This window comes from Canis aureus, chromosome 4, assembly GCF_053574225.1.
Source record: "Canis aureus isolate CA01 chromosome 4, VMU_Caureus_v.1.0, whole genome shotgun sequence".
Taxonomy (NCBI): domain Eukaryota; kingdom Metazoa; phylum Chordata; class Mammalia; order Carnivora; family Canidae; genus Canis; species Canis aureus.
The window spans coordinates 11,189,181-11,216,888 of NC_135614.1; the positions used below are offsets into that span (position 1 = coordinate 11,189,181).

Sequence of the window (27,708 nt, forward strand, 5' to 3'; positions counted from 1 at the left end):
GGGGTAAACCCCTAGCGCCCCCCCCGCCCCCATTGGGAGGGTGCTAACAAGGAGTGTGTATATGGGAAGGGAATGATTGTGCTCAGTTTGCCACAGTTGCTGACCTGTACTTCTGGTTTTAAGGTGAATTCAGTCATGTGTTTGTCCCAGTTATGTATTCTGCATATCATATGCCTTCTTTAAAACATAAATTCACATTTGAATGAACACTAAGGAAAATTGAGATCTAGCCTTTGCCCTGCCCCTAAGTAGCTGTGTAAGACTTTAAACAGATTCCTTAACATTCCTTAACATTTCTTAACATTTGTTTCTTTATGAGGTGTTGAGTGGATTGGCCATTGGATTGGGGTGGCCATTGAACTGTATGAAGGATCATAAGTTTATCTGGCAGATTTTTATTTTGAAGTTAAAAACTCAGAGTTAACTACCTCCATATTCCCTAGTTCTCAGTTTGTGATCCCATAGTCCCACTTAGTAGTATCTGGTGTGTCGGGGCTCACTCCCACAAAAGAGATAGTAAATAGTTAGACCCTACAGTGCTTTGACAGTTTAACCAATTTGTGCCATCATAATGATCTGCTGAGCTTAGTTCTTAGCCAGAAGAGGGCACCATTAGAAAACTTGGCAGTTCAGTCTTACTGCCAAGATTTGGATTAAAAGATTACGATTATGCCTTGCATACATTAACAATTTTGACAGATCTGTGGCATCTCAAAATTTAAATGATAATGATGCAAGTCACCATAGTCCTAGTATTAGTTTCCTGTGGCTGCTATAAGAAATCACTACAAACCGGGTGACTTAATAGAAATTTATTCTGTCACAGTTCTGGAGTCCAGAAGTCCAGAAGTGTTAGCAGGGCCATGCTCCCTCTGAAGGTTCTAGGGAAGAATGTTTGCTTGTTTTCCTCCTAGATTCTGGTGGTTGCTGGCAATCATCAACATTCCTTAGCTGGTACATAGATTACTCCAGTTATCTCCATAGTCACATGGGCTTCTTCCCCATGTATCTGCCTTTACATGGCGTAATTATAACACAGTCATTGGATTTAGAGCCCACCTAATCCACTATATCCTCATCATAACTGATTTTGTGTGTGTGTGTATGCAAAAACCTTATTTCCAGATAAGTTATATTCTGAGGTTCTGGGTGAATGTGGATTTGGGAAGGGATGCTATTCAACGTATATAGTCATTTCTAAATGTTCTATAGGGGAAGATTTTGTTTATAGGGGAAGATTATTAAGCATGAAAAGGAATCACTGACCTGAAGTCCTGAGAGTATAGTAACCTTAGAAATAGGGTCATGGGTCTCTAGCACAGCCATATCTTCAGCTTACCCTGTGTGGCATGGTTGAAGTACTATGAGGTTAACAAGTAACCACTTCTGGGGTGTTGTCGCCTATTAATCATCTTAAAGAATTAGACTCTTCACAAATGGAATCATACTTTTATTTATTTTTTTTTAAAGATTTTATTTATTCATTCATGAGAGACAGAGGGAGAGAGACAGGCAGAGGGAGAAGCAGGCCCCATGCAGGGAGCCCAATGTGGGACTCCATCCCAAGACTCCAGGTCCATGCCCTGGGCCAAAGGCAGATGCTAAATTGCTGAGCCACCCAGGGATCCCCGGAATTGTACTTTTAAAGCAGTTTTGCAACTTCATCACTGTTGACATTTGAGGCCATCACAATTTTTTATCCTGTGAATTGTAGTGTGTGTAGCAGACATAACTGGCCTCTTCCCACTTGATGCCAATAGCATCCTCCCCTGACTTGCGACAACCAAAATTATCTTCAGACATTGCCAAATGCTCCCTGAGGGTTGAAATTGGTAGACAGCATTCAGAAGTATTCTGTGTTTAGTTTTTGCTAAGGTAATATTGTGATTTTTATGGCATCTTTTCTTTGAAATTAATTTTTATATTATTTTGATTTTCATTTTATTGGCTCTATATAAATATAAGATCTTTTGCTCATGAGAGTTTTAAGGAACTTACTTTGTTAATTTAAATAATTATTGGTTATCTTGCCATAGTCAACTGTATTCCTATAACCTGTAGCATAATCAGGTTTCCAGCTTCAGCTTGGCCTTAACCACTTCTAGGCAGTTTTTCTGTGTTTATCTATTTAGTTCCATCTCCTGTTCTACCAGGGGTCCATTTCAGTGCTTTTCTACCTCTCCTCCACCTGTCCCATTTCTCTGCCTCCTCTCCCGTACCTAGCAGACAAATCAGCCTCCTACTTCACAGAGATAATAGAAGCCAACTCCCTGGACTTACTACCTACAAACTTAGCTGCGCCTCAGCTACTTTTCCTCTTTCCCTCCCTATAAAGTAGGAAAGGGTGTTCTTTCTAAGAAGAAGCTGTCTTTTGTTATTGTCTTAAAGATTCTATTTATATATTATATATTAATATATATATTGTTTATATATATAAATATAGAGAGAGAGTGGGGGGGGTTAGTGAAGGGGAGAGGCAGAGGGAGAAGAGAGAGAACCTCAAGCAGACTCCCAGCTGAATGTAGAACCAACATGGGCCTCAATCCACTGAGCCGCCCAGGCACCCCTCTTTGCCTTTGTTTTGAATTTCATTTTGAAATTATGTTCTTTGTTACTTATCTTCTGTATCTTTGACCTCTTTTGTGCTGGCTTCTTCTCACCAGCCATTAATCATATTTAATGTGTCATGTAAAAAACGACCAGGGGCAGGATGCCTGGGTGGCACAGTCAGTTAAGCATCTGACTTGTAGTTTCAGCTCAAGTCATGATCTCAGGGTTGTGAGATAGAGCTGCACATTGGGCTCCATGCTCAGTGGCACATCTGCTTGGGTTTCTCTCTCCCTCTGCTCCTCCACCCCTACTGCGATCTCTCTCTCTCTCTATCACACACACACACACATACACACACACACACACACCTTTTAAAAAAAAACAGCACCTGGGTGGCTCAGTCCTTTAAGTGTCTGATTCTTGATATTAGCTCAGGTCTTGATCTTAGAGTCATGAGTTCAAGCTTCATGTTGGGCTTCAGCTGGGCATGGAGCCTACTTAAAAAAAAAAAAGACCAATCTTTTTGTGTTCCCCTTTGAGCTACCACCCCTTTTGTTTGTTCCTGTTTAAACTGCCTGAAAACTAGTCTACCTTTGCTGTTGTCTATCATAATTTTTCTTTCTCCTTGCCTTTTTTTTTCTCTTTCCTTGACTTCATTTGCCGAAGAAACCCAGATCTACCATACTCTAGGCCATTATATACAAATGAAGAATGTTCCAGAGCAATTGTACATTCACAGGCACCTCAGTTTGAACATACCCACAGCTGTGCTTGTCTTCTCCAAGCTTATTTTCTTTTTTAGCCCCTTTTGCTACCACTGGAGTTCTACAAGTGTTCTACCATAATCCATTCAATTTCAGAGCAAAAACATACAGATCCGGCCAGTTGCCAATATTTACCTCATTTCTTTTCTTTTTTTTTTTTTTTAAGATTTTGTTTATTCATGAGAGACACACACAGGGAGAGAGAGGGAGAGAGAGAGAGACGTAGAGGGAGAAGCAGGCTCCTCACAAGGAGCCTGATGCCGGACTCAATCCCTAAGCCCCAGGATCATGCTCTGAGCCAAAGGCAGACACTCAGCCACTGAGCCACCCAAGCATCCCCACCATTAACTTTTTAATAGTGAATTTTGAAAATGATTTGCCTCCTTTAATACTTTTATTTTCCAATTTTATTTCAGAAAAGATCTAGGTCATGCTCAAATGATGGTTGATGAGCTCTTTTCCTCCCACTCTGATATGGATTCTGATTGTGAATTAGACAAAGCTGTTACCCAAATCAGTGTGGACCTGGTGGATGACTACCCAGCCTCTGACCCACGGTGGGCTGAGTCTGTCCCTGAGGGTAAGAACTTCTACTTTTCATATTATGGAGTGATCTGTTTTGAGAATATTTTGGTTTTTTTATTAAAGCATGTCTCAAAGCATGTTTTTTAGGTGAAACAATTATAAATTTACTATTTTTAAAAAAGTTGTAACTTACTTTATAGTAGATTTTGGAAAAGGCTCAACAGATCTGCATAATAAAAACTGAAGGAATAATGCAGCACATCCTGCTTGTTCTGTCTGAAGGAGATTAATTAGCACTACTTACCTTTCTCACCATTTTGTTTCTAAAAGGAAATTGGTGACATAAGTAAGCATATTAGCTCCCGGGATTCCTGGGTGGCGCAGCGGTTTGGCGCCTGCCTTTGGCCCAGGGCACGATCCTGGAGACTCGGGATCGAATCCCACATCGGGCTCCCGGTGCATGGAGCCTGCTTCTCCCTCTGCTTGTGTCTCTGCCTCTCTCTCTCTCTCTGTGACTATCATAAATAAATAAAAATTAAAAAAGAAAAAAGCATATTAGCTCCCAAATTAAATGATACTTTTGGCATAATCCCTATATTTGCCTAATAGAAATTATACATTTCCCTAAGAGCAGCAATGAGCAAATCTCAGTGTATAGAAGTGGGCATATCATGTCTCTCTGCCCAGTGCTTTCTTTTTGCCCTGGGTGACTATCCCTCTTACACTTCCACCACAGCATCAGGGGCACTCAAGCATACCCAAATACCAACAAACTGTCTCAAATGTCCATTTCTCTCCCACATTTCCTACTTAGCAAGTTTGCTATGCCTCATTAGAAGGTTAATAAGGAAACATTAATGGTTACCTTTTTTCTTTGACTTTATTTTGAGCTGTCAAGCTCAGAAAAATATAAATGATTAATAATAACATGGCTTGTGTTTTGAATAAATACAATATGAATTGTGTCGAACTCCCAAAATTTCCCTCTAAATTTTTTAACTCTTGGGTAATGTTACAAATAATTGCATTGAAAGGTTGGCAGTTTTTTTTTTATAGATTTTTTTATCTTTATATTCATTTTAATAGCAGTAATTGTAAAGCCGGTATGTTATGTGTTTAAATTTTGTTACTTTGTTTCAACAGAAGCACCTGGGTTTAGCAATACATCACTGATTATTCTTCATCAGCTAGAAGACAAGATGAAAGCCCATTCTTTTCTTATGGACTTTATTCACCAAGTAAGTATCCTAGTTGCTGTGAACAGGGATGGCCAGGACACTTGGCTTTACTGTGTCTTCTGTTAGATCTCCCTAGGATAGTGGGAGATCCTCTTACTCTGAGGTGGTTTGTGGAGTGGGACATGACCAGTGAGTGTTTCCCATTTTCGTTGATGCCATAAAAATAAATATAACTCCAGCGTTGGTAGGGGAGGGGGAGCTATTCAAGTATAAAAACTGCATTGAAAACAGGATAAAAAGAAGAAAAATAGTGTATTTCTGCAGAAGTGTTTTTACTTCTAATATTCTGTGATATTCTATGTGCTTTTATGTAAACTTAGGTTTTCATGAATTTACTTTGTATTATTAAAAAGATAGTGAAGAGTAACAGATTTTGATATATGGGTTTATGATTTTGAAGTACCATTAGAATCAATTCCTTACTTAATTTTTTTTTTTTACTGGAGTATCCCCCACTGAGCCCTTGATATTAATTCTTATCCCCTTTGGCAAGAGATATGGCCTTGTTGGCCTGGAGTCTGGCTTGAGGAGGAGAGCCTTCTATTCAGAAGTATTTCCTTGGATATAAGTATCTGGTATATAATTATTTACATTAGTAATAATAAACAGTAATAAGCTCTAAAATATTAAAAGCAATACAAACAAAAGCATACCCAGAATGGCTTTTAGATCCAGCTAGATACTACCTTGCAATGGACACTGCCTCCAAGAGCTGAGTGACTCCAGCAGGGTTTCTGAAGCCCAGGGAGGCTGTACCAGAGATATGGCAACCACTCCTGCTCTGTGGCTCTCTCACCCTCTGATAAATTAGTGTGTCCTCCGTGTGGCATATTAAGGCATGAACTCCTTTCATTCCACTATGCACACCTTCTCTTCCATGGTTAGAGCTTCTCTTCACTCCTTCTTTCCTGGCCTTGTTATTCATTTGGGATGATAGAGAATATTCTTGAGATCCTTGAGGTTTGACCTACAGTATTATACTTCATTCTGGCCCAGGTTTATCACACCCATTCTGTTTCAGTTGTATTCGCTGAAAGAAGGGTTCCTGTGTGCTGTCTGTCCTCTTAGTTGATAGTTTATTATGTATATAATTGCTATAGATTCTCAGAAGTCAGGGTGCAGCTTTTCTTGGAGCAGTTAAATGAGTGAATTCAGCAGCAAAGTGGCAAGAAATGGTTCTCCAGCCAGAAGAGGTCCTGTTCATCCTCTTATTGCCCAGATTCTTGCTCACAGTGGTAGTCAGGGAGAGGCACCACTGGTGTCTCGTCCTGGGCACACGGCATTTCCATGTTGGGTTGCAGTGTAGAAGTAATCTATCATTCAGAAAAAATGAAAGAGCATTTTTGCACAGAGAAAAAAGGGAAAAGACGCGTGAATGTCATCTTTTATCTTTTGTTTTCAGTTGGCTGATGTTGCAATTTTTCTTCTCGACATACAATTGTAAGCCAGACTTGCCAAGACACAAGTTGTTTTGGCTTTTCACTATAACTAATTCTTGTTCCTCCTGTCTTGACTGCTGATGTTCCTCAATGATTCTGATGTCTATTGTATGGGAAGCAGCCTTCCCTTGTGGCTTTCCATTTATACACTGTGGAGCTATCTTTATACTTTAAAAAATAAGAAGAGAAGACTGTTACTAACCTCATGAGGGATTTGCAGAAAACCGTTTAGCCCATTTAGCAAGTGGTAGATTCCTCATTGTTTTAAGAAATCTAATTCATAAAAAAAAAAAAAGTTTTCTTACCATATGTGTTTTTTTATCCATGTTAGTAGGATTTAGAGATTTGGGGCATTGTTTATTTTTGCTTTCTGTGTACTTTTTAAAAAATAAACCTAGGCATACAAAAATCAAGTCACTCAGTAATAAAATGTGGAAAAGATTTCAGTATTTAGATGTATCTCTTGGTTTCTTCCTAGTTGGTATGTTAACACTTTATCAGATGAGAAAGCTCACAAGAACTCAACCTAGTAACACATCAGGAATCTGCCACCAGGCAGATCAGAGGTAGTAGTGCAGAGGATTAAACACTGTCCCACTCTCCTCGTGGCTTTAGGGTTCTGGAAATTAGTCACTGAAGATGAAGACTGCTGACTGTCTTGTTCACAAAGATCTAGAATCTTGGATAGTTAGGTAGTAAAGAGCAGTTTTACACTTTTGATAACCATAAATAATGAGAAATAAGGTAGAGTAGCAAAATGACCATAATCTCAGAAGAGGAGAATCTATACTTTCTTATAGGTGCTAATGGCTCTGGCTGAAGGAGAGGGGAGGGGAGGAAAGGGGGGGAGAGAGAGAGAGAGAGTTTAGAACAGCAAAAAGAAGAGATAGCCATGGTACTTTCTTGGGGACAGCTAAGGCCAGTGGCTCTCTACCCATCGTGCTTCTGGTGGAGAAAAGACTGCATTATTTCATGTGTTACGGTAAATGCTTTCTAAGAACATGTGTTTGTATTTTCACTAGGTTGGCTTATTTGGACGTCTTGGCACTTTTGCAGTAAGAGGGATGCCCATGGCAACTCGACTGTTGCTCTGCGAGCATGCTGAAAAGTTATCAGCTGCCATTGTTCTCAAGAACTACCATTCGAGGCTCTCTGACCTGGTGAACACAGCAATAATGATTGCTTTAAACAAGAGGGACTGTGAAATCCCATCCAACCTGACTCCTGCAGACGTCTTTTTTAGAGAAGTAAGAGTCCTTTTGCTCTTAATGTGGCTTCGTAGAACTATGCCATTTGTGGATTATGCCGTGAACAGGGATGAGATTGAGGACAAAAAAATCTCAGTGAAATTTTAAATAGGACTCCATATTCATTTATCACATTCCATATAAATTAGAGCTTGCAAAATTGATTAAGTTTTTTCTACTATCTGCTGAATGTTTTCCTTTTGCCTCTCCAAATCCACTCTTGACTGCCCCAGAGGGCATCTTCATCAGCAGGTTCCCTTGACCCTCTGGCTTCCTGTTGTCTTTGATAATGGTGAGGCACTATCAGGTGGGGAGTGGCTGTCTGTTGATATTTGTTCTCATTCCTTCCCTGCTTCCACTGCAGTTTGCTCTGCCTTCTGTCAGAGACTGTGGCTTCTCCATTGCTGCTTTTCAGGTTTCCAATACTGCTTCCTCCCAGTGCCCTTTCACACCTGGACTTAATAGTGGCTCCCCTAGATGTTGCACCTTCCTTTGTAGATCCCCTTACCCCTGCCAGCACCACTGTAAATCATCCCTTTACTAAACTCTTCTCGCTACCTGCTAGGATCCTATCATCTACTTTGCTTTTAAAATCAGATTTATTTTCAAAGGAAAAGAAAAACCTACTGCAAACTTCAGAGGGAGAAAAGATTAAGATACTGTCCAGTTGGTGGTAGCTGATCATTGTGATAATAGTATACAGCTCTTGTTCTCATGCAACTTCTTACAACCTCGTGAAGGGGCAGGGGAGACTTTATTCCCTCTCGTAAAGATAGTGATGCTAATGGTGCTAGCTCACCCCCCACCTCTGAAATTTGGAACTGTTTTTTACATTTGGGGAACTTTTAATTCTTATTTGGTGAGTCTCATTTTTATTTCCTTCTGACTACAGTCTAGCTATGATCCAGGATCTAACAGGCTATGCTAAGAAGTCTTTTTTTCCTTCTTAATACAGTTGACCCTTAAACAACATGGGATGCTGACCCCCTTGCACAGTGGAAAATCCATATATAACTTCTGACTTTCCATCGGAGAAGGACAAACATTATATGTTCTCATTCATTTGGGGAATATAAATAATAGTGAAAGGGAATATAAGGGAAGGGAGAAGAAATGTGTGGGGAATATCAGAAAGGGAGACAGAACATAAAGACTCCTAACTCTGGGAAACGAACTAGGGGTGGTGGAAGGGGAGGAGGGCGGGGGGTGGGGGTGAAAGGGTGACAGGCACTGGTGGTGGGGGCACTTGACAGGATGAGCACTGGGTGTTACTCTGTATGTTGCTAAATTGAACGCCAATAAAAAATAAATTTATTAAAAAAATAAAAAATAAAAATAAATAAAATAAAATAAATAAATAACTTCTGACTTTCCAAAAACTTAACTACTATTAGCTTACTGTTGACCAGAAGCCTTACCAGTAGTTAAATTAATACCCTTTTTGCATGTTTTTTTTTTTAACATATACGATACTCTTTTATTATTTTTTTATTTATTTTTTTAATTTTTATTTATTTATGATAGTCACACAGAGTGAGAGAGAGGCAGAGACACAGGCAGAGGGAGAAGCAGGCTCCATGCACTGGGAGCCTGACGTGGGATTCGATCCCGGGTCTCCAGGATCGTGCCCTGGGCCAAAGGCAGGCGCTAAACCACTGCGCCACCCAGGGATCCCCTCGTTTTGCATGTTATATTACATATATATTACATACTGTATTCTTACAATAAAGGAAATATTAAAATTTACATAAGAGAAAGCTCACAGTACTGTATCGAAAACTAATCTGTGCATCAGTGGATGGATGCAGTTTAAACCTGCATTGTTTAAGGGTTGACTGTGTTCCTTGTACTATAACCTAAAAATAATTTAAGACGCTGAACTATGTTCACATTTTCTTTTGATTCCATAAATGTGTTTAGTTTTAAGAATGCCTTGTTTTTATATATTTGGGTTAGTTTTTTTCCTAGGGAATGTAAGGCAAAGCACTTTTTAATTTAATTTTGTTTTTCTTTAATCTAGGAAATATGCCCAAAATTGAATGAAATAAATAAAAATAGTTTACCTCACATTTATTTTATTTTTTTTTTAAGATTTTATTTATTCACAGGAGACACAGGGAGAGAAGCAGAGACATAGGCAGAGGGAGAAGCAGGCTCCCCAGAGGGAGCCCAATGCGGGACTTGATCCCCAGACCCAGGATCACGCCCTGAGGCAAAGGCAGATGCTCAACCGCTGAGCCACCCAGACATCCCTTAACCTCACATTTCACGATCTTACCATTCTGAAAGGAATCTATACAAAGCCCCCATTCCCCTACCCCTGGCCAAGCTTACAGATAAAACTCACAGGTGTCTGCACTTAGCCCTAACTCTTTGTTATTTAGGAAGGGGAGGAGAGTGATGGTGTCAGAAATAGAAGCGGACAAAGAAGGACTGCGGAGGAGAAGGTCGCTTACAGGATGAAGTACTATTTGGGAGGGAGAAATCAGAGATATCTGATGCTAGAACTTGTCCGAAGAGGTGGGGGCCATTCCTAAAACCCTGCGAGAGAACTGTCTACCTACTGTTGGGAGTGTAAGGTGTTGGGGTCGCTCTTGGGATTCTGGGGAGATGGGAATAGTGAAGAATGTGCCCCACCTTGGAATGGTGGGGGAGAAGAGTGTATATGTAGATCGGGGACGATGAGGGGGATGAGGAAGACTGCCTCATTGATAATTCTAAGATCCTGAACTAGTCTGTAAGAGCCATCTGGCTTTTTGACTGGAAGAATTGGAGTACTATAAGGAGAGTTAGTAGGTTTCAATATATTTGAGGAAAGGAATTTGAAATGAGGGGTGGTAAGCCTTGCAAAGCCTCAAGTTTGAGAGGATTTGGGGTTTTGAAGGGAAAAAGGTAGGATCCTTAAGGTGATTGTGATTTCTTTCACAAACTGTTAGAACTTTTGTGTCCTTTTTTGGTCTTTGTTCATACATAATTTAACATGGCAAAAGAAAGATTTTAAGTTATTAACAAATTTTTTGAAAGAATTGAGTAGGAGCCTGGTTCCTTTTTCTGCATTTGGATCAGAATGGAAAGGATACTAGTTAAATTCAGTATACCTGCATTTTCCACTTACCAAAAAAAAAAAAAAAGAGAGAGAAAGATCTGGAAATTATCAGTTGAATACATTAGTTCATGAGTAGTATCTTAGGAATATGATAGAACAAAACTAAAAATATCATTGGTTCTCCAAAAGAACACTCCATATGGAAAATGGGAATGTTTAAGACCATTGATACCACCATTTATCTTAATTCCTCGTGACATTTACTGGTCTTAAGATTCCTTCGAGATGTAGTTTTGAATCCTAGGGTTCTATAAAGCAGAGTTAACTGCCTAAGGGATGGACGATTGGGTCAGCATATGAACAGTATTTGAAATCACTGAGTATGTAACTCACATGATTGAAGGTGTTTATTAGCAAATGTTTTGACATTTTATTTGCTCTTATATTATTTTCTCTTTTATGTCATATATGCTTTCTTATGATTTTCACATTAACAGTATTAAGAAATTCTTACATTTAATCTTATAAATTTAATGAGCCAAAAAGTGTCTTGCTGGGGTCGTTAGGATGCCTTTGACTAATACCTGAAATAGAAAAGAAAGAACAGCGTTCTTCTCTTTGGGCCACATTTTGTATGTGCATATGTCTTGTTCCTTCAACTAGTTTGTCAGCTTAAGGGCAAACATCATTTCTCTTTTTTCTTTGCATGCCCAATTGCTGTGCAGACTCTAAATGTATTTAGTAAGTATTCCACTTAAAGGGAGGAAGTTTATTTTTATTTATTTATTTTTTTTTTAAAGATTTTATTTATTTATTCATAGAGACACAGAGAGAGAGAGAGAGGCAGAGACACAGGCAGAGGGAGAAGCAGGCTCCATGCAGCGAGCCCGATGTGGGACTCGATCCCGGGTCTCCAGGATCACACCCCGGGCTGCAGGCGGCGCTAAACCGCTGCGCCACTGGGGCTGCCCTAAAGGGAGGAAGTTTAATCATGGGCTGAAACTGGAAGCAGGTGTTTCAGTGCTTAAGAACATTTTTACGCCATTACATTCATATGTTAATAATGACAAAAAATTAGAAAAAAACAGTGAGAAGTTATATAAAATTGACCCTTGAACGCAGAGGGACAGGGGGTTAAGGATGCTGAACCCCTACGCTGTCAGAATATTTTTACAAAAATCATAAGAGAAAGTACATATATGTACATATATATACTATATATAGTACTGTACTGTATCAAAAAATATCCACGTGTGAGTGGACCCATGCAGGGTCAACCCTGTGTTGTTCAAGGGTCCCTTGCATGATATTTTCTCTACTTCTTTTAAATTTATTTTCACCATTAACTATTTTATTCTGACTATCGAGCTGAGGGCATCCTTTGATGAGAAAAGCCCCTTGAGTAGATTCTGGGCAGTTGTAATTATTACCCATCACCATAATTGTTGTAAGTATTGCCTTCTCCTTACTCTTTCAGGTGTCCCGGGTAGACACTGTCTGTGAGTGCTTACTGGAGCATGAGGAACAGGTCTTAAAGGATACATCATTGGAATCCATTGAATGGGCTGAGGTGGTCATCAATGTGAATAGTATTCTCAAGGTACAAAACTACAGTGAAGATTTCAGCAAATCAGAAACCAGAGTGTGGATAGAAGAGAAAGTGGTTTCCATATTCTTGTCTGTATCACCATTAATTTATAAATGTATTTAACCTTTAATTCCAAAAATGTAGAAAAATACCAGTCATTTTATTAATCAGCCAAACATAAACATTAATTACCAAACATTTAATGTTTGCCTTGTGCATGTTGAAAGTATCTATAATCCTGAGTTCTGTTTGGTAAGATAAACCTTTTATTTGGAGAAGGATATGTATATATCATTGCAAATGTATTAATGTTATAGTAACTAGATAAGTCTCTTACTCAAAAGCTTACTATTTATATTACTGATTAAAATGTTCCATCTTATAGCAGTGGTTTTCCAACTTTGGTTATTATAATTTTCCAAAACTGCAGCTAAATTATGAAGTAAAGCATTTCAGTGCAGAAAGAACCAAAAAGTAATTCTGCAGACTTGGTATTTTTTAGTATTAATAGACTTTGGTGTTTTGAATTACCTTTAAAAATACTGAGATTCATCACTTTCTGCATGTGTTAACATTTTATTCCAGGACATGCTACAAGCTGCTAGTCATTATCGACAAAATAGAAACTCCTTGTATAGAAGAGAAGAACCGCTAGAACAAGAACCTGAATATGTTCCTTGGACGGGTGAGTTTGCAAGCACTGAGCCCAAACATACTGATTTATTATTAGCAAAATATATTTCTAATGACTGTTTTTGGAAGCTATAATACTCCCATTAGTTCAGGTTTATAAGTGAAATGAAAAATAAATGCCATCTCCAGAATGAGCAATTCTTGTGAAAACTGCTTTTTATTCCCTTAGAATAATTTATAGATCTTTTCATAATTTAACTAGTACTTCTTATGTGTACACTAGATTTTTTTTAAAAGATTTTATTTATTCATTCATGAGAGACAGAGAGAGAGAGAGAGAGAGAGGCAGAGACACAGGCAGAGGTAGAAGCAAGCTCCATGCAGGGAGCCCGACATGGGACTCAATCCCGGGACTCCAGGATCACGCCCTGGGCGGAAGGCAGGGGCTAAACCACTGAGCCACCCAGGGATCCCCCTAGATTTTTTTTTTTAAGTACTCTCTACCCTCAATGAGGAGCTCAAACTTAGAATCCCAAGGTCAAGAGTCACATGCTCTAGTGACTGAGCCCACCAGGCACTCTGTGTCTACTAGATTTTAGGGCATATGGTTACTCAAGGAAGCAGGTCCTGGCTTTCTAGGAGAGAGAGAGTTCACTATGTTTAATGTTGATTTAATACAAGGAAGTAAGTAGAACAGCATAAGAGGGATTTAGGAGGAAGAAGTATCATGTTTACCTGGCTTTGTTGAGGAAGTTTCCATAGAGAACATGGGATTTGAGCAGGACAGAGGTATCAACTGAAGCCCTATGTGATTTATTTTTCCAGCAGCAGTGAGATGATAGTTTTTAGGCAGTTGGTTTTTCCATTAGCCGCCATAGAACCCTTACTTACCATATTACTTTGTGTGATTTCATAGCAACAAGTGGTCCTTCAGGCATCCGAACAGTAATAGAACGCCAGCATGGGATTGTCCTGAAAGTGGTTTATCCTCAGGCAGACAGCAACCTCCGAAACATTCTGACAGAGCAACTGGTAGCACTGATTGATTGCTTCCTGGATGGTTATGTTTCCCAGCTGAAGTCTCTGGACCGATCTTGTGATCAAGAAAGATACAGCAGTCTGGAAATGGAGTACCTACAGAAAAGATCAGATCTCTTATCTCCACTTCGTAAGTACATGGTATTTAGCAAGGGCCATGGGTCTTTGAATTTGCAGAACAGATGAAGGAGTCAGATCATTAATGTAGCAGATACAATATACTATCATTCATCCAACCATAACCAAGAACTTAAAGCAAAGCATATGTGTACAGCTTTCTCTTTTTTTTAATGTATTTTTTTAAAGATTTTATTTATTCATGAGAGAGAGAGGCAAAGACACAGGAAGCAGACTCCATGCAAGGAGCCCGACATGGGACTCGATGCCGGTTTCCAGGATCGGGCCCTGGGCTGAAGGGGCGCTAAACCGTTGAGCCACCCGGGTTGCCCCTATGTACAGCTTTCTGTGTTGATTTGTTCAACTTTGTTTTCAAAACTTCCCAGTACAAGTGCCATAGGCGGTGCTAAAGAAGATTTGAAAATGAATAAATTAACAAATGGAAACTGCCCTCCAAGAGCTTGGCATCTGAGACCTTTATATACATAACTAGTCTGCACAGTAGAGCAGGTTGAGGCCTGTTAGAGGGCACAGCTGGGAGAATGTGGCCGTTCAACAAAGGACCCATTATTTTTATAGAGAGGAGGAAGGGTAATGGCCTGTACACTCAGGAAGGAAACTGCCTCCTAGAGAGACAGGAATGAGCAGCAGATTCACTTTGTCTCTTTAATGAATTTGTGTGGATGCCAGTAACTAGAAAGGTTTCTATTCCATTATTTTTAGAATATAATATGAGTTGAAGGTAAAATTTCCAGTCATTTTTTATCACATATTAAGTTTTCACTAACGGGATTTTTTTCTATCTGTTCTCATTTTTACAGTCACACTAGGCCAGTACCCGTGGGCTGCTTCTTTAGCAGAAAAATACTGTGATTTTGATATCTTAGTACAAATGTGTGAGCAGACCGACAACCAGAGCAGACTCCAGCGCTACATGACCCAGTTTGCCGATCAGGTAGTGATCATCAGGGACATAGGCAATAGGTCCTGTAGTGAGGTTTTACCATTTCAGATTGAAAGATGATATACAATCTTTTTGTAGTTAACTTAGCTACTAATTTGTGCATTATGTTTCTTGGTAAATTGGCAGGCAATTCCAAGTATTATTGAATGATTCTTTTAAGGTTTGAAGAATATGTTAAAACTTTCATTTCTATTCAGATATTTTCAGTTATAATTAAAAGTACTTAGGTATACGAATGTTGGGGGAGTTCTTAAACTTTGAAAAAAGATCTTGGGAGCACAAGATGCTGCAGCTTTGGGAGAGCTTAGCTTTCCATACACCAAAGATTTTTGCTTTCCTTGTTTGACATCATGCTTATTTTTTTAAAAAGTTCTCATTATGACACTCTCTAAGCTAATTCAAGTTGCTCCTAAAGGCCACGTTATTCAGTTGATCTTCATGTGAAACCTGATTTTTTTGCTACTAAGAAGTGACATTGTATACAGACAGACATGTTTTGCCAATTGCTTGTTTACCTTAGTACGTCACAAACATTTGTCCTTATCATTAAGTATTTCACAGCAATGTTTTTGATGATGTTAGGGTATAACGTGGACTAGATGTAACTTATCTTATTTGATCAGGGCCTAATTGTGGGACACGGCTTATTTAGTATTTCATAATAGCGCTAAGCCCATCATGGTTTTTATTCTTTTTGTGGATTCTAGTCCTTTGCTGACATTTTCCATCCGTTTTTGTATGCTTTTATTTTCTTTAATATGTTTAGTAAATACTTAAAAATCCTTCTGTGCTACCTCCAAAATCTGATCATTCTCAGGTCTGCTTCTCTTGCCTACTTACTTGTCATATTTTTCTGCTTTTTATGTCTTGTAATTTTTTTTTTTGTTGTGTTTGGATATTGTGTATAAAAGAACCGTACAGATGGAAATGAATGCTATTTTTACCTGGGGAGGCAGATATGGTGAGAAGCAGGTCACTCAATTCAACCAGAATAGAGGTGGACCAAGGCTTGGTTGTGGCTTCTGTTACATTCACTTCATTTCTGGTTTCGAAGTCTTATGGAACCGGTTCATTGCAGAATTCCCCCTTTGGTGGAAAGATCTCTTACATGTATGGCTGTAGGACTTTTTAGTCTTCCTTTCCCCCCTAGCCTTCCATATTACCCCAACATCTGGTGGGAAAAAACTGACTAAGCATTTAGGGCCTATCTAGATTTCTATTTATCAAACCAGCCTGCATGGCCTTCTGGCAAAGGATTCAATTCTTGAGAATCTTTCATTCTGCACTGTTGCATAGAACTTTCAGGGACAGTGGAGATCTTACTCATATTTTCTGTCTCAGATTTCTATCTGGCACATGTAGGGCCATTGAGCACTTGAAATATGGCTAGTGTGACTGAGGAACTGAATTTTTTTATTTTAATGAAGTTTAAACAGCTACATGTAACTAATGAGTACCATTCCACACCATCCATGTATAAAGTTTACATGATCTTGAGCAGGATCCCCTTTCTGAATCTGAATTCCTCATTTGTTAAATGAAGTTTTACTAAGTTAAGTTTTCTTTAGGACACTACCATATAGAAAATAAGTGTTTAAAAGAAGATTTCTATTCTAGAATCTACGACCTTTAAGAAAATTTAATATTTTATTATCAGAAATGTACTTTTTAAACCTATACTCCCGAATATTGTTGGATTCTTTGCTCTGTTTCTTGGTTTTGTTTTGTTTTGTTTTCTTTTTTTTTTGTAGAATTTTTCAGACTTTCTTTTCCGTTGGTATCTGGAGAAAGGAAAGCGAGGCAAATTATTATCTCAGCCCATTTCTCAGCATGAAGAGTTGGCAAATTTTTTGCAAGCTCATGAACATCTTAGCTGGTTACATGAAATTAACAGCCAAGAATTAGAAAAGGTAAGGAAGATTGAGTTACATGGAGCCGATTTAGGCAGTTTTTTATTTAATTAGTTTAGCTTATAGTGATTAAAATATTATTTAGAGGTGATTTTAAATATGTATCTCCTGTTCGCTGACATAATTTGAATAAAGTGTTTTTATTTATGATGGCATAAAACAAAAAAATGTTCAAATTTTGGGTAAAAACTATACATGAATTAATTTTAAAGTTTGTCCTTGACAAGTTGTTGAAGTGAATATATAATTGTTATAGAAGGAATGTTTTATGTATGTTTCTTTTCCCAATAATTAGTATGGCAGGTTGATATTTTGTGCAATCACTCTCAGTATATAGTACCAGTCAGTTTTAGATTTGCTAGTATTAATTTGATTTTTCATTGTTATCAGTTGGGAATAATTTTGGGTTGTACTTAACTTGAATTAGTACTGAGAATCTTAACATTTTTCATATTTTGTTTATTGTAGGCTCATGCAACACTTCTGGGTTTGGCAAACATGGAAACTCATTATTTTGCAAAGAAAAAAACCCTTCTTGGTTTGAGTAAATTGGCTGCATTGGCTTCAGACTTTTCAGAGGATATCCTACAAGAAAAAATTGAAGGTAAAAGAAAGGATTTGAATGTTAATCATGCTATCAGTGAACTCTTAGAATGCATTCCTGTAATTAATAGGGTTTATTAGAAACAGGACCCATCACTCCTTTAAGAGGAGCGATTTCTATCCAGTCTCATTAGACACTTAAGTACATATTTTTTGGGATTCTATTTTTTACAGAAAATCTGTTTGTTAAATAAGAATTCCTAAGAATTATGTATGATTTGAAGAGTGCTCTGAGTATACCCTGAGTGACTCATAATCTAAGAACAAGAAGAACTGCAAAGAAATCTTGACCTTTTTAATCAGTGGGTTTGTTGTAAATAGTGGTAATTTTGAAGCTACTGGTTTCAGAATTCAAAACTTTTTGGTGTCATAATTGTATCCAACTATTTTGTTGTATTGTAGGTTGAGAAAATGATACATTGTCATTTTTGAGAACCAAGGGGAAGGGAGATAAAATCTAGGAGGAGAAGGAAGAACCCTGTATACAGCATTTGAATTGGAGATTTCAGATGGAATCAAGATTATTTAAAATTAAAGTATTCCTGGCTCTGTTCACTGAAAAGGGCTAAAAGCAGTGACACCCCAGTAGCATGAGTATACCTAGTCCTATGTTTTGGCTTCTAACTACTTCTAACTATTTCTTAGTAAAAACAAAGGTTATTGAGGAAAGATCTTGAATCTTGCTGAGCCAGAGAGCAAGGTTTTTGTAGAGATGTCAACAAAATAGCCTCCACTGGCCGAGTTTGAACCAAAAATAATGATAGTAAAATGATAGTAAAGCATTTTATTTCACCATTTAAAAGCAAAAATTCATAAATCTACAGTGATGCCCAGAATGGGAAGGATCAGTGAAATTCTTCTTTACGAAAAAAGAATACCAGCTGATAAGTGTGGAATAGGACTTGGGAAGCATCTTGCAACTATAGTGACTAATTGTTCATCAAAGGATGCTAAAACATTGAGTCTAGGGGTTAGGGGTAGAAGATCATCTCATGTTTTCAGACTGTCATTACACACATCTAACAGACCATCATCAGCAGTGAGACAGATTAACATTACATACTTCCTGGAGTGATGCAGAATATCACCTGCATTGCTTTCGTGCTAGAGATGTTCAACCTGAATCTAACAACAGGGAATGATTGGATATATCCTATTTGTGGGGCATTTAATATAATCAGCCCAGTCTTTTCAAAATTAAGCAACATAAAGGGAAAAAAAAGAGGCTGTTTTAGATTAAAGTAGCCTGAGAGCTGTGACAACCAAATGCAGTATGAGATGCTCGGTCATCCCCCAAATAACTGTGACAAACATTTTGGTGACAACTGGGGAAATGTGAACATAATTAATATTAGATGACTTTACTATATCTGTTAAATTTTTCAGACTTGATAATGATACTGGTTGAATGGTCTTGTTCTTAGGAGGTATATGCTAAAGTAATTAGAAATGAAATGGTGTGAAAGTCTGCAACTTCTATATTACTTAAGGGGAAAAGCAAATAGGTGGGTTGATAAGTAGATAGGTAGATAAAGCAAAGATGGCAAAATGTTAACAGCAGGTAACTCCAGGTATACAATGTACACAGTATTCTTTAAATTTTTCTGTAGGTTTGGAATTTTTCAAAATAAAAATCGGAGGGGGATCTTAGCTATCTGTTCAGGGGTGAACTGTATGCAAATACAGGTGTTTGGTTTCAGGGCTTAGCCACAGAGTCCAGTCTCTTAGGTACAGATTCTAATTATACTGCTGTCATTTGTTTCTTCGAGGAGTGGGAATAGTGGAAAGAATCTAGATGGAAATTGGACAGATCCGATTTCAGATATTTTCTCCAGCTTACTATCTTTGTGACTTTGGATACCCTCTGACAGGCCTCAGTTCCTCAGCTATAAAATCGGTAGTTACAAGGATTGGAGGCACTGTTCTTGAAAAAAAAAAGTCTTACATATATTATTTAATATATCCTAGGATTAGCATTTAATTTTTATTATTAAAATTATTTGGGCAGCCTGGGTGGCTCAGCGGTTTGGCACCGCCTTTGGCCCGGGGTGTGATCCTGGAGACCCAGGATCGAGTCCCATGTCGGGCTCCCTGCGTGGAGCCTGCTTTTCCCTCTGTGTCTCTGCCTCTCTCTGTCTCTGTGTCTCTCATGAATAAATAAAATATGTTTTTAAAAAAAAATTATTTTGCACTGTTGAGGGAAATCTTCAGTCTTTTATTTTTAAGCACTGGTAGTCCTTTTTTGTTCTAAAGAAGTGTGTATAAATTCAGCAAGGTTGGCTGATAATCTGACGTGGGAAGCCATAATTTAGTCTGATCACCAGAGATAGACCATGTTATTAATTAAATCAAGGTTTTATTTCTTGCTACCTCACCCACCAGAAATCGTTAGAACTGGTCATTTTGATTTGATTACTTCTTAACTTTCACATTCTTAACACAATGGGAGTATTTTCAGATGTCAGTAATTACCTACAGACTGTCATCAGTGTATCTGGACATAGGGAGTAGATTTTTGAAAAATAACTTCCTTTCTGGTAATGTGAATAATTCCTTATGGAAATTTGTAAATTACCAGGAAAAACACAAACAAAAAACCCAAATTGTCTATATAATATCTCACTGCCACAGAGATTACTACTATTACTGTTTTGTGTATCCTCCCAGTCTGTTTTTCTATGTATGGAAATTGCACAAAAATGATTTGATTGTGAAGTGATGTCAGTATTTGTATGAGCATATTTGTGCTTTGGTCACTGTACTCTGCTGTGATGGGACCGCTGTGTTTATGAGGCTGCATGGCAGTTCTAGATCCTTTTCCTCTGTAGCCCAGCCTGGGGATGGGCTGCAGCCTGGATGGCTTATGGCAAGTAAGCCTCACCCTGTCCCCTCATCCTATTGAGATTACCATTGCTAGTTAATAGGTTTGGCACATAAGCTTCCAGGTTTTGTTTTTCCTGGAGTATACTCATTGTGGCTTTTAAGTAGATCATTTCCCCTAGTGAAAGATTATGCTAGAAACTCTGGTGGGAGTTCCTAAGTTACCATAAAATGGGACTGAATCCCCCGATCTGAAGGACTTGTGCCTCAAAATAGCCATCTGTTCTACAATTTCTTCAAGCAGTAGGGTGTATTTTCATAGCTCTTCTCTCCCCTCCTGTATCTGGTGATAGTGTTTGTTTATATGATTTGGATCACACCATAAATATGTTTTAGCATAATCAGAAATCAAGAGTTAGCAGAATTAATAACATTTTAAGTTCACCAAATAGTGATGAGATTACCTGTAGAGATGTTCCTCTTTTTTGAAAAAAATTCAGATTTTTTATGATGGAGCAGAAGAGTTTATTCCTCTCCCCGCCTCTCATTTTGAATTCTAGAAATGGCTGAGCAGGAGCGCTTTCTGCTGCACCAGGAGACCTTGCCTGAACAGCTGCTGGCGGAAAAACAGCTAAGTCTCAGTGCAATGCCAGTGTTGACTGCCCCACAGCTCATCAGTGTGCGTGCTTTTCACATCCTTGCACCATTCCTTAGTCTCAAAACAACCTCTCAGTATTTGAGTCAGATGGTATAGTTCCTACAAGTAGTCATCTGCCCACTTCCTATTTTTCTGGTAACTTTCCCCTTCCCCTAGAATAGTTGTTAAAAGTTGCTTGAGAGCAGGACTCACGTTAGTGGAAAGTAGTGGGCCAGCCTCTGCCTCCACCTGTTCCTAGAGATGCTCATCCAGGTGACCAGAAGAAAGTATTTGTATTTTTCAGCATAGGACAGACATGTACCATGAGGTACAGTTCAGGCTCTTCCATAAGAAAAATGTTCAAGGAACTGGATTTTACTTAGCCTATAAGTACCATCCTCACCCTTTTTCTCTGGGACATAGCACATTCCTAAGGGCATAGCTAGATTATGGGCTACAGCCTAGGTAGGCTAGCTTTGTTGTTATGTACGCTTGTAGTGTTAACTTTGCTTCTCCTTTGCCTTTCAAGAAAGCATTTCAAATGCACGAACAATGTAGGATCACTTTGAATTTGCTCTAATTCTATTAAAAAGAAGACAATTCAAAAACTTCAGTATTTTAGCCATTACTAATAACAGATTTCCTATAATTGAGCTCACAACAGCCTCTCCATATATAGCATATTGCAAAGAATATGATCAAAAGAATACTGAAATACATATACTATCTTGAACTTAAGAATATAAATGTACTGACATTTTAAAGGTACCTATACCAAGTTATGCAAATTAAATACTGTTGAGCATAGGCACATTTTGAAAGACAGTTTATTGTGAGGGTAGATGGAGTGTGAATTCCAAAGATGATAGTCTTCTTACTATAAAATAAAAATACCTGTGACTTACTTGAAAGACAGAACGACTTATTTTCTCCATAAATTTCTCTAGTCTTGGTTATATGATTACTTAAAATAATCCTCAGTCTTATTTGAACTTGCCATAGCTGTATATCTGTGAAGAAAACAGAAGAGCTAATGAATATGATTTCAAGAAAGCTTTGGACTTGCTGGAATATATTGATGAGGTACGTAATTCACTTGAGATGATCATGGGCAAGTATCACAATTTATATATTTGGCTTTCTGTAGAGCTAAAGACATAAAAAGAAAAAAATTACTCTTTTAGCCAGTTGTAACAATGTGTTAATTTAAAAAGACTCTGGTTCAGATATTCCTAACTTGGCTTATACAAAGCTCTTTAAAAAAGCTGTCAGGAGATTCCCTTTCCTGATAATTCTCAGACATTCCCAGATGTCTTTTTCTGCACATGAATAAAAAACAGTGCTTTTCAGAATCCTGGGATATTTTTTCTCTTTCATTTATGAAGTCATTATTAGTTCCTCAGTCTGATATATTGCTTTATCAATTTATTCTTCACAGTATTTATCCTAAGAGGAGCTATTCTCAGCCTTCTTTGGCGGGGTGGGGGGAGATTATAATGACAATTCTGTAGGTTAAATAGTTGGCCCTGCAATTGAAAGTAGTTTGGTTAAAAAAAATTTTTTTAAAAAGTAGTTTGGTAGATTTTTAAAATGTAGTATATTGGCTTTTATATTACCTTGTTTAAAATCTTAACCCTTTCAATCAGATTATCACAGAATAATCAAACTAATTCATACACAGTTATTAATTGGCTTACACTTCTGAGTATTGATGTCTTAAAAGAAATTTTTTAAATTATGAATTAAAGTAAATCAATCATTTATGCAGAATTAGCTAACTCAAGCTTAAGCATGTATTTTTAAAATCAGGACTTAATGAGGATTTATTTGTTTTACTATAAAGGAGGAAGACGTAAACATAAATGATCTAAAACTGGAAATCTTTTGCAAAGCTCTTCAGAGAGATAAGTAAGTTCTTAGTTCTCATCGTATGACTCTAAGCTATGGTTTTGGAAAAGGACTCTTTAGGAACATTATATCATACATCAAATGGTTTTATAACCTAATTGTATTATAACATAAAAATCTTACTGCGTGGGCAGCCGTGGTGGCGCAGCGGTTTAGCACCGCCTGCAGCCCCAGGGCGTGATCCTGGAGACCCGGGATCGAGTCCCACGTCGGGCTCCCTGCATGGAGCCTGCTTCTCCCTCTGCCTGTGTCTCTGCCTCTCTCTCTGTGTCTCTATGAATGGATAAATCTTAAAAAAAAAAAAAAAAAAAACTTACTGCATGCATTAATAATTAAATTTTTCATTCAATAATAAAGGGAGAGTTTAAGGACTTAGGACCACTGGTATGATAAATTTCTACTTCTGATTTTATTTATTTGAGTGAGCAAGAGCAGAGGTGGGATGCAAAGGGAGACTGGGAGAAAGAGAATCTCAAGCACTCTGCACCCAGTGCAGAGCCCTATGCAGAACTTGATCTCATGATCCTGAGATCATGATGACCTGAGCCAAAACCAGGAGTTGGTTGCTTAACTGAATGAGACACCCAGGTGCCCCTCTACTTTTGATTTTAAAATTTGGACTGTTTGCACAGAAATATATATGTTCCTGATTTTCATATAAGTTGGGCCTGTTCTGCTAAACAAGAAACTGCATTTTGTTTTAAATAAAAAGTTTATTAGCGTATCAGTACTCTCTTATAAGTTACTGAGACCTCTTTTTCACAATCCTCTCCTTCCCGAGGAGGGAGATTTCCATGGGAAATGGTGGCAAAGAAAGGTGGTGGCAGTGAAAGACAAGAATAATCGCTTGTGAGGATGAATTATTTCTGGGAAAAGGATTTTAAATAGATTGTAACTTGAGTGCTAACACTCTTCCCTACTCACAGTTTTCCTATTTATATGAGAAATTGTATTACTATTTTTACTAAAGCATTTCTTCTCTGATCACTCCCAGATAGTTAAAATTGTTGTTCTCTTTGGTCTTGGAGGTCACTCTCTAAAGCATCTGTCTCTAACCACTTGATTCTTCTTCCTAATCTTAAAAAAGTATATTGTCATTTGACTGGAATTCCTTGTCATGACTTCATGTTTAAAAACTTTGAGGTATGGGGCAGCCCTGGTGGTTCAGCGGCTTAGCGCTGCCTTCGGCCCTGGTTGTGATCCTGGAGACCCAGGATCAAGTCCCACGTCAGGCTCCCTGCATGGAGCCTGCTTCTCCCTCTGCCTGTGTCTCTGCCTCTCTCTCATTGTCTTTCATGAATAAATAAATAGAGCCTTTAAAAATATATTAAAAAAAAAAAAAAAAACTTTGAGGTAGGGCAGCCCGGGTGGCTCAGCGCTTTAGCGCTGCCTTCAGTCCAGGGTGGGATCCTGGAGACCCGGGATCAAGTCCCATGTCGGGCTCCCTGCATGGAGCCTGCTTCTCCCTCTGCCTGTGTCTCTGCCTCTATGTGTGTGTGTGTGTGTGTGTCTCTTTCATGAAAAATAAATAAAATCTTTAAAAACAAAAACAACTTTTAGGTATTGGGACACCCGGGTGGCTCAGTTAAATGTCCACCTCCTGATTTCGGCTCAGGTCATGATCTCTGGGTCCTGGGATTGAGCCCCGTATTGGGAGCCTCCTTCTCCTTCTGCCCCTCCTCCTAGCCCCTGCTTGTGCGTGTGCTCTCTCAAACAAAATCTTTTAAAAAAAACCCCACAAAACTCTAAGGTATCATGGGATATATATATTCATTAATTACTACAAAGCAGTGAGTCTGTGTGTGTGTGTTTCAACAATAGATAATCTAGACTAGATAAAACTTGCTACTATTTTATTTTAATGAAAAGTAGAATATGTTACAACATACTATAACTATTGTGCTCTGAAGATCATTCTTGGGAGTCCTTACTAGATTTGTTACTTTTTTACAGAATTTTTTTTGGCAAAGATGGCTCACTACTTGGTTTTGACATCAAATATATATGGTTGTGTTGGGGGAATGCTACACCTAAGTGTAGCATTTTGTATCTAATATGGAGACTCTAAGTATAATACAACATTTAAACCTCTCTTATTTAAATAATTTGAAACAGTATCACAAAACTCAAGATTCTCCAGCCAGGCACAACCATCAAAACAAAACTACAGGAGCAAACAAGTCATTTATATTTCAGATAATCTATTATTTCATTTTCTTCTCATTGCAATTTTGTTTTTTAGCTGGTCCAGTTCAGATGGCAAGGATGATCCAATTGAAGTATCTAAAGACAGTATATTTGTGAAAATCTTACAGAAACTTTTAAAAGATGGTAAGTGGTTTGTTAATATTGGAAATTGTATCATCGCTCCTCAGTTTTAGAAATCTGAGAATAATGGGTATTGGCTAAGGTGTCAGTGCTAGGGCAGTTTAAACAGTATCATACTCAGAGAAATGTTTTTAAAATGAAGGAAGGGGTTTTTCCTTTCCTCTCCCAGCTGAGGGAGCATGTGCGAAGGTGAAGTCTCCATCCACATAGGTCCCGGGGGACTCCAGTGGGCAAAGTCTCCATGTTGATTCAAGATGGACAAGGAATGGATTCAGATACTGGTTGTGACACCAAAAATCTGTATGATAGAAGTAACCATTTTCTTTTAATTTTTCAGTTAACTCTTGTAAAGATAGAAAACTTGAGATATAAATGAGAAATAACTTTTTGTTATATAACTGACCATACTGTGCTTAAGTACAAATTATAAAATGCTTTTATAAATCCATTTTGGACATTAACACTCTAAAATTCATTTTAGGAACAAATAAAAAGAAACAAGGGAATATGTTTTGTATATGTTTTTTACCTAAAACAGTGAGCAAAACTCCATTTGCTGATTGAGACACAAGTTAAAGGAGCTATTCTAAGGGGGAATATGAAGTAGAGGATACAGTTGACCCTTGAACAATGTGTGGTTGAGGGGTACTGACCCCCAGCACAGTTGAAAATCCACATAAAATTTTTACTCCCTAAAAACTTCACTACTGTTAGCCTGCTATTGACCAGAAGCCTTACCAATAACATAAACAGTTAACACATAACTTTGCATGTGTATTATATACTGTATTCTTACAATAAAAGAAGCTAGAGAAGAGAAATTGCTATTGAGAAAATAATAAGAAGAATACATTTACAGTAGTGTACCGAATCCAAAAAATTTGGAGCTAAGTGGACCCATGCACTTCAAACCTGTGCTGTTCAAAGATCAACTGTAGTTACCTTCACCTTTTTCCATATTACTGAGAACTTAACATATGGAGAGTGTTAGAGATGAGCAGTTTTGCACATTTTATACACATGTGGCTCCTGTTATATCATGTTCTATCAAAATGTGTCATACTAAATTCAGGCCATGTGCAAAATAAGGCTTAGAGTTTACCAGTCTTTGCAAAAAGATAAGGACATTCTTTTGGACCACATGGGAAAAATATACAGTGATAAGTTATTGTAAATTCAGTCCTCCTAAATCGATGGGACTTTAATCCATCATAGTGACATTTACACACATTTGAAAGTTTTCTATATATGTATGTATGTATGTATATATATATATATATATATATATATGCAAGAGACATTTTTTAATATACATAAAACATGGCAAACTGAGTCCCTGGTATGTAGTAGTCACTCAACAGATACTTGTCCTTTGAATGCCTACAAGTATTTTGTAGATTCAAAGCCCCAGCTCCTCTGTAATGGATTGTATTCTGCCATCTTGTATTTTAGAATTGCTGGCTTACCCTGGGAAAGTAAAAGGGGGCTCTTGGAAAGGTAGTGTGAAACCAGCCATACCACCCCATATTCGGAGGTGAAACAAAAGCAAACTCTCAACCATTTGTGTGTCAGAAGCTTTTGTTTTACAGCCCATCGGTGGTGGTCTCCTTGCATTCCTTGCTTTTCAGATTTTTAGTCGCCTTTTATAAGTGATCCAGTGAAAATACAGTTCTATGACTAGACAACTTGGAACTTGCCTAGAATTGATATGGATTTTATTTTATTATTATTATTATTTTTAAATATTTATTTTTATTTATTTATTTATGATAGACATAGAGAGAGAGAGGCAGAGACGCAGGCAGAGGGAGAAGCAGGCTCCATGCCGGGAGCCCGATGTGGGACTCGATCCCAGGACTCCAGGATCGCGCCCTGGGCCAAAGGCAGGCGCGAAACCATTGAGCCACCCAGGGATCCCCGATATGGATTTTATTTATGAAAAAGGAATGCTTGATCATCCTACATGACAGATTTAATAGTGCATTCATTTTCAAAGACAAGCAGATAACACAAAGGTTAATCAAGCCTTTTCATTGTTACAAAATAAATAAAAATTAAAAATGAGTTAAGAGATATAGCAAAAGAACCTGACTTTTGCTTGAAAATATTTGAAATACTTGAAATTCAGAAACAGCTAAAACACCTGTAAGACTTTTTTTCTGTATTTGAAAATGAAGAAATAACTGGATATAGTTGATTTCTCTGTGCTGTTGGAGAGATTTTCCAGTTGGGCCTAATAGATTATTAGAAAGCATTTGGACTCAAATCCAATGTTTTTCATGAAGCTTGTTCTCATAAAAGTGCCACAGAATTGAGTTATTGCTCAGGGTAAGTGTTTAGTGCCTTTTAAAGG

At 38.0% G+C, this 27,708-nt stretch overlaps 1 protein-coding gene and 1 long non-coding RNA gene across 3 annotated transcripts in view; one reads left to right on the top strand and one right to left on the bottom strand.

The window, feature by feature from the left end:
- NUP133 (nucleoporin 133) overlaps positions 1-27,708 on the top strand; it is a 53,959-nt gene that overhangs the window by 23,937 nt on the left and 2,314 nt on the right. For both annotated transcript variants that reach the window (XM_077894557.1, XM_077894558.1), the window contains exons 13-25: positions 3,731-3,894; positions 4,983-5,077; positions 7,539-7,763; positions 12,287-12,409; positions 12,983-13,082; positions 13,947-14,198; positions 15,007-15,140; positions 16,901-17,059; positions 17,528-17,663; positions 21,043-21,161; positions 22,122-22,202; positions 22,963-23,027; positions 25,270-25,358. In XM_077894557.1, coding sequence (XP_077750683.1) covers positions 3,731-3,894; positions 4,983-5,077; positions 7,539-7,763; positions 12,287-12,409; positions 12,983-13,082; positions 13,947-14,198; positions 15,007-15,140; positions 16,901-17,059; positions 17,528-17,663; positions 21,043-21,161; positions 22,122-22,202; positions 22,963-23,027; positions 25,270-25,358 — 1,742 coding nt within the window. The remainder of the gene's footprint in view (positions 1-3,730; positions 3,895-4,982; positions 5,078-7,538; positions 7,764-12,286; positions 12,410-12,982; positions 13,083-13,946; positions 14,199-15,006; positions 15,141-16,900; positions 17,060-17,527; positions 17,664-21,042; positions 21,162-22,121; positions 22,203-22,962; positions 23,028-25,269; positions 25,359-27,708) is intronic.
- Positions 1,436-14,220, bottom strand: LOC144312184 (uncharacterized). The gene is made up of 2 exons (XR_013377615.1): positions 13,922-14,220; positions 1,436-6,390 (listed from the first exon to the last, which is right to left on the bottom strand). It is a non-coding gene; the product is annotated as an uncharacterized LOC144312184 (long non-coding RNA).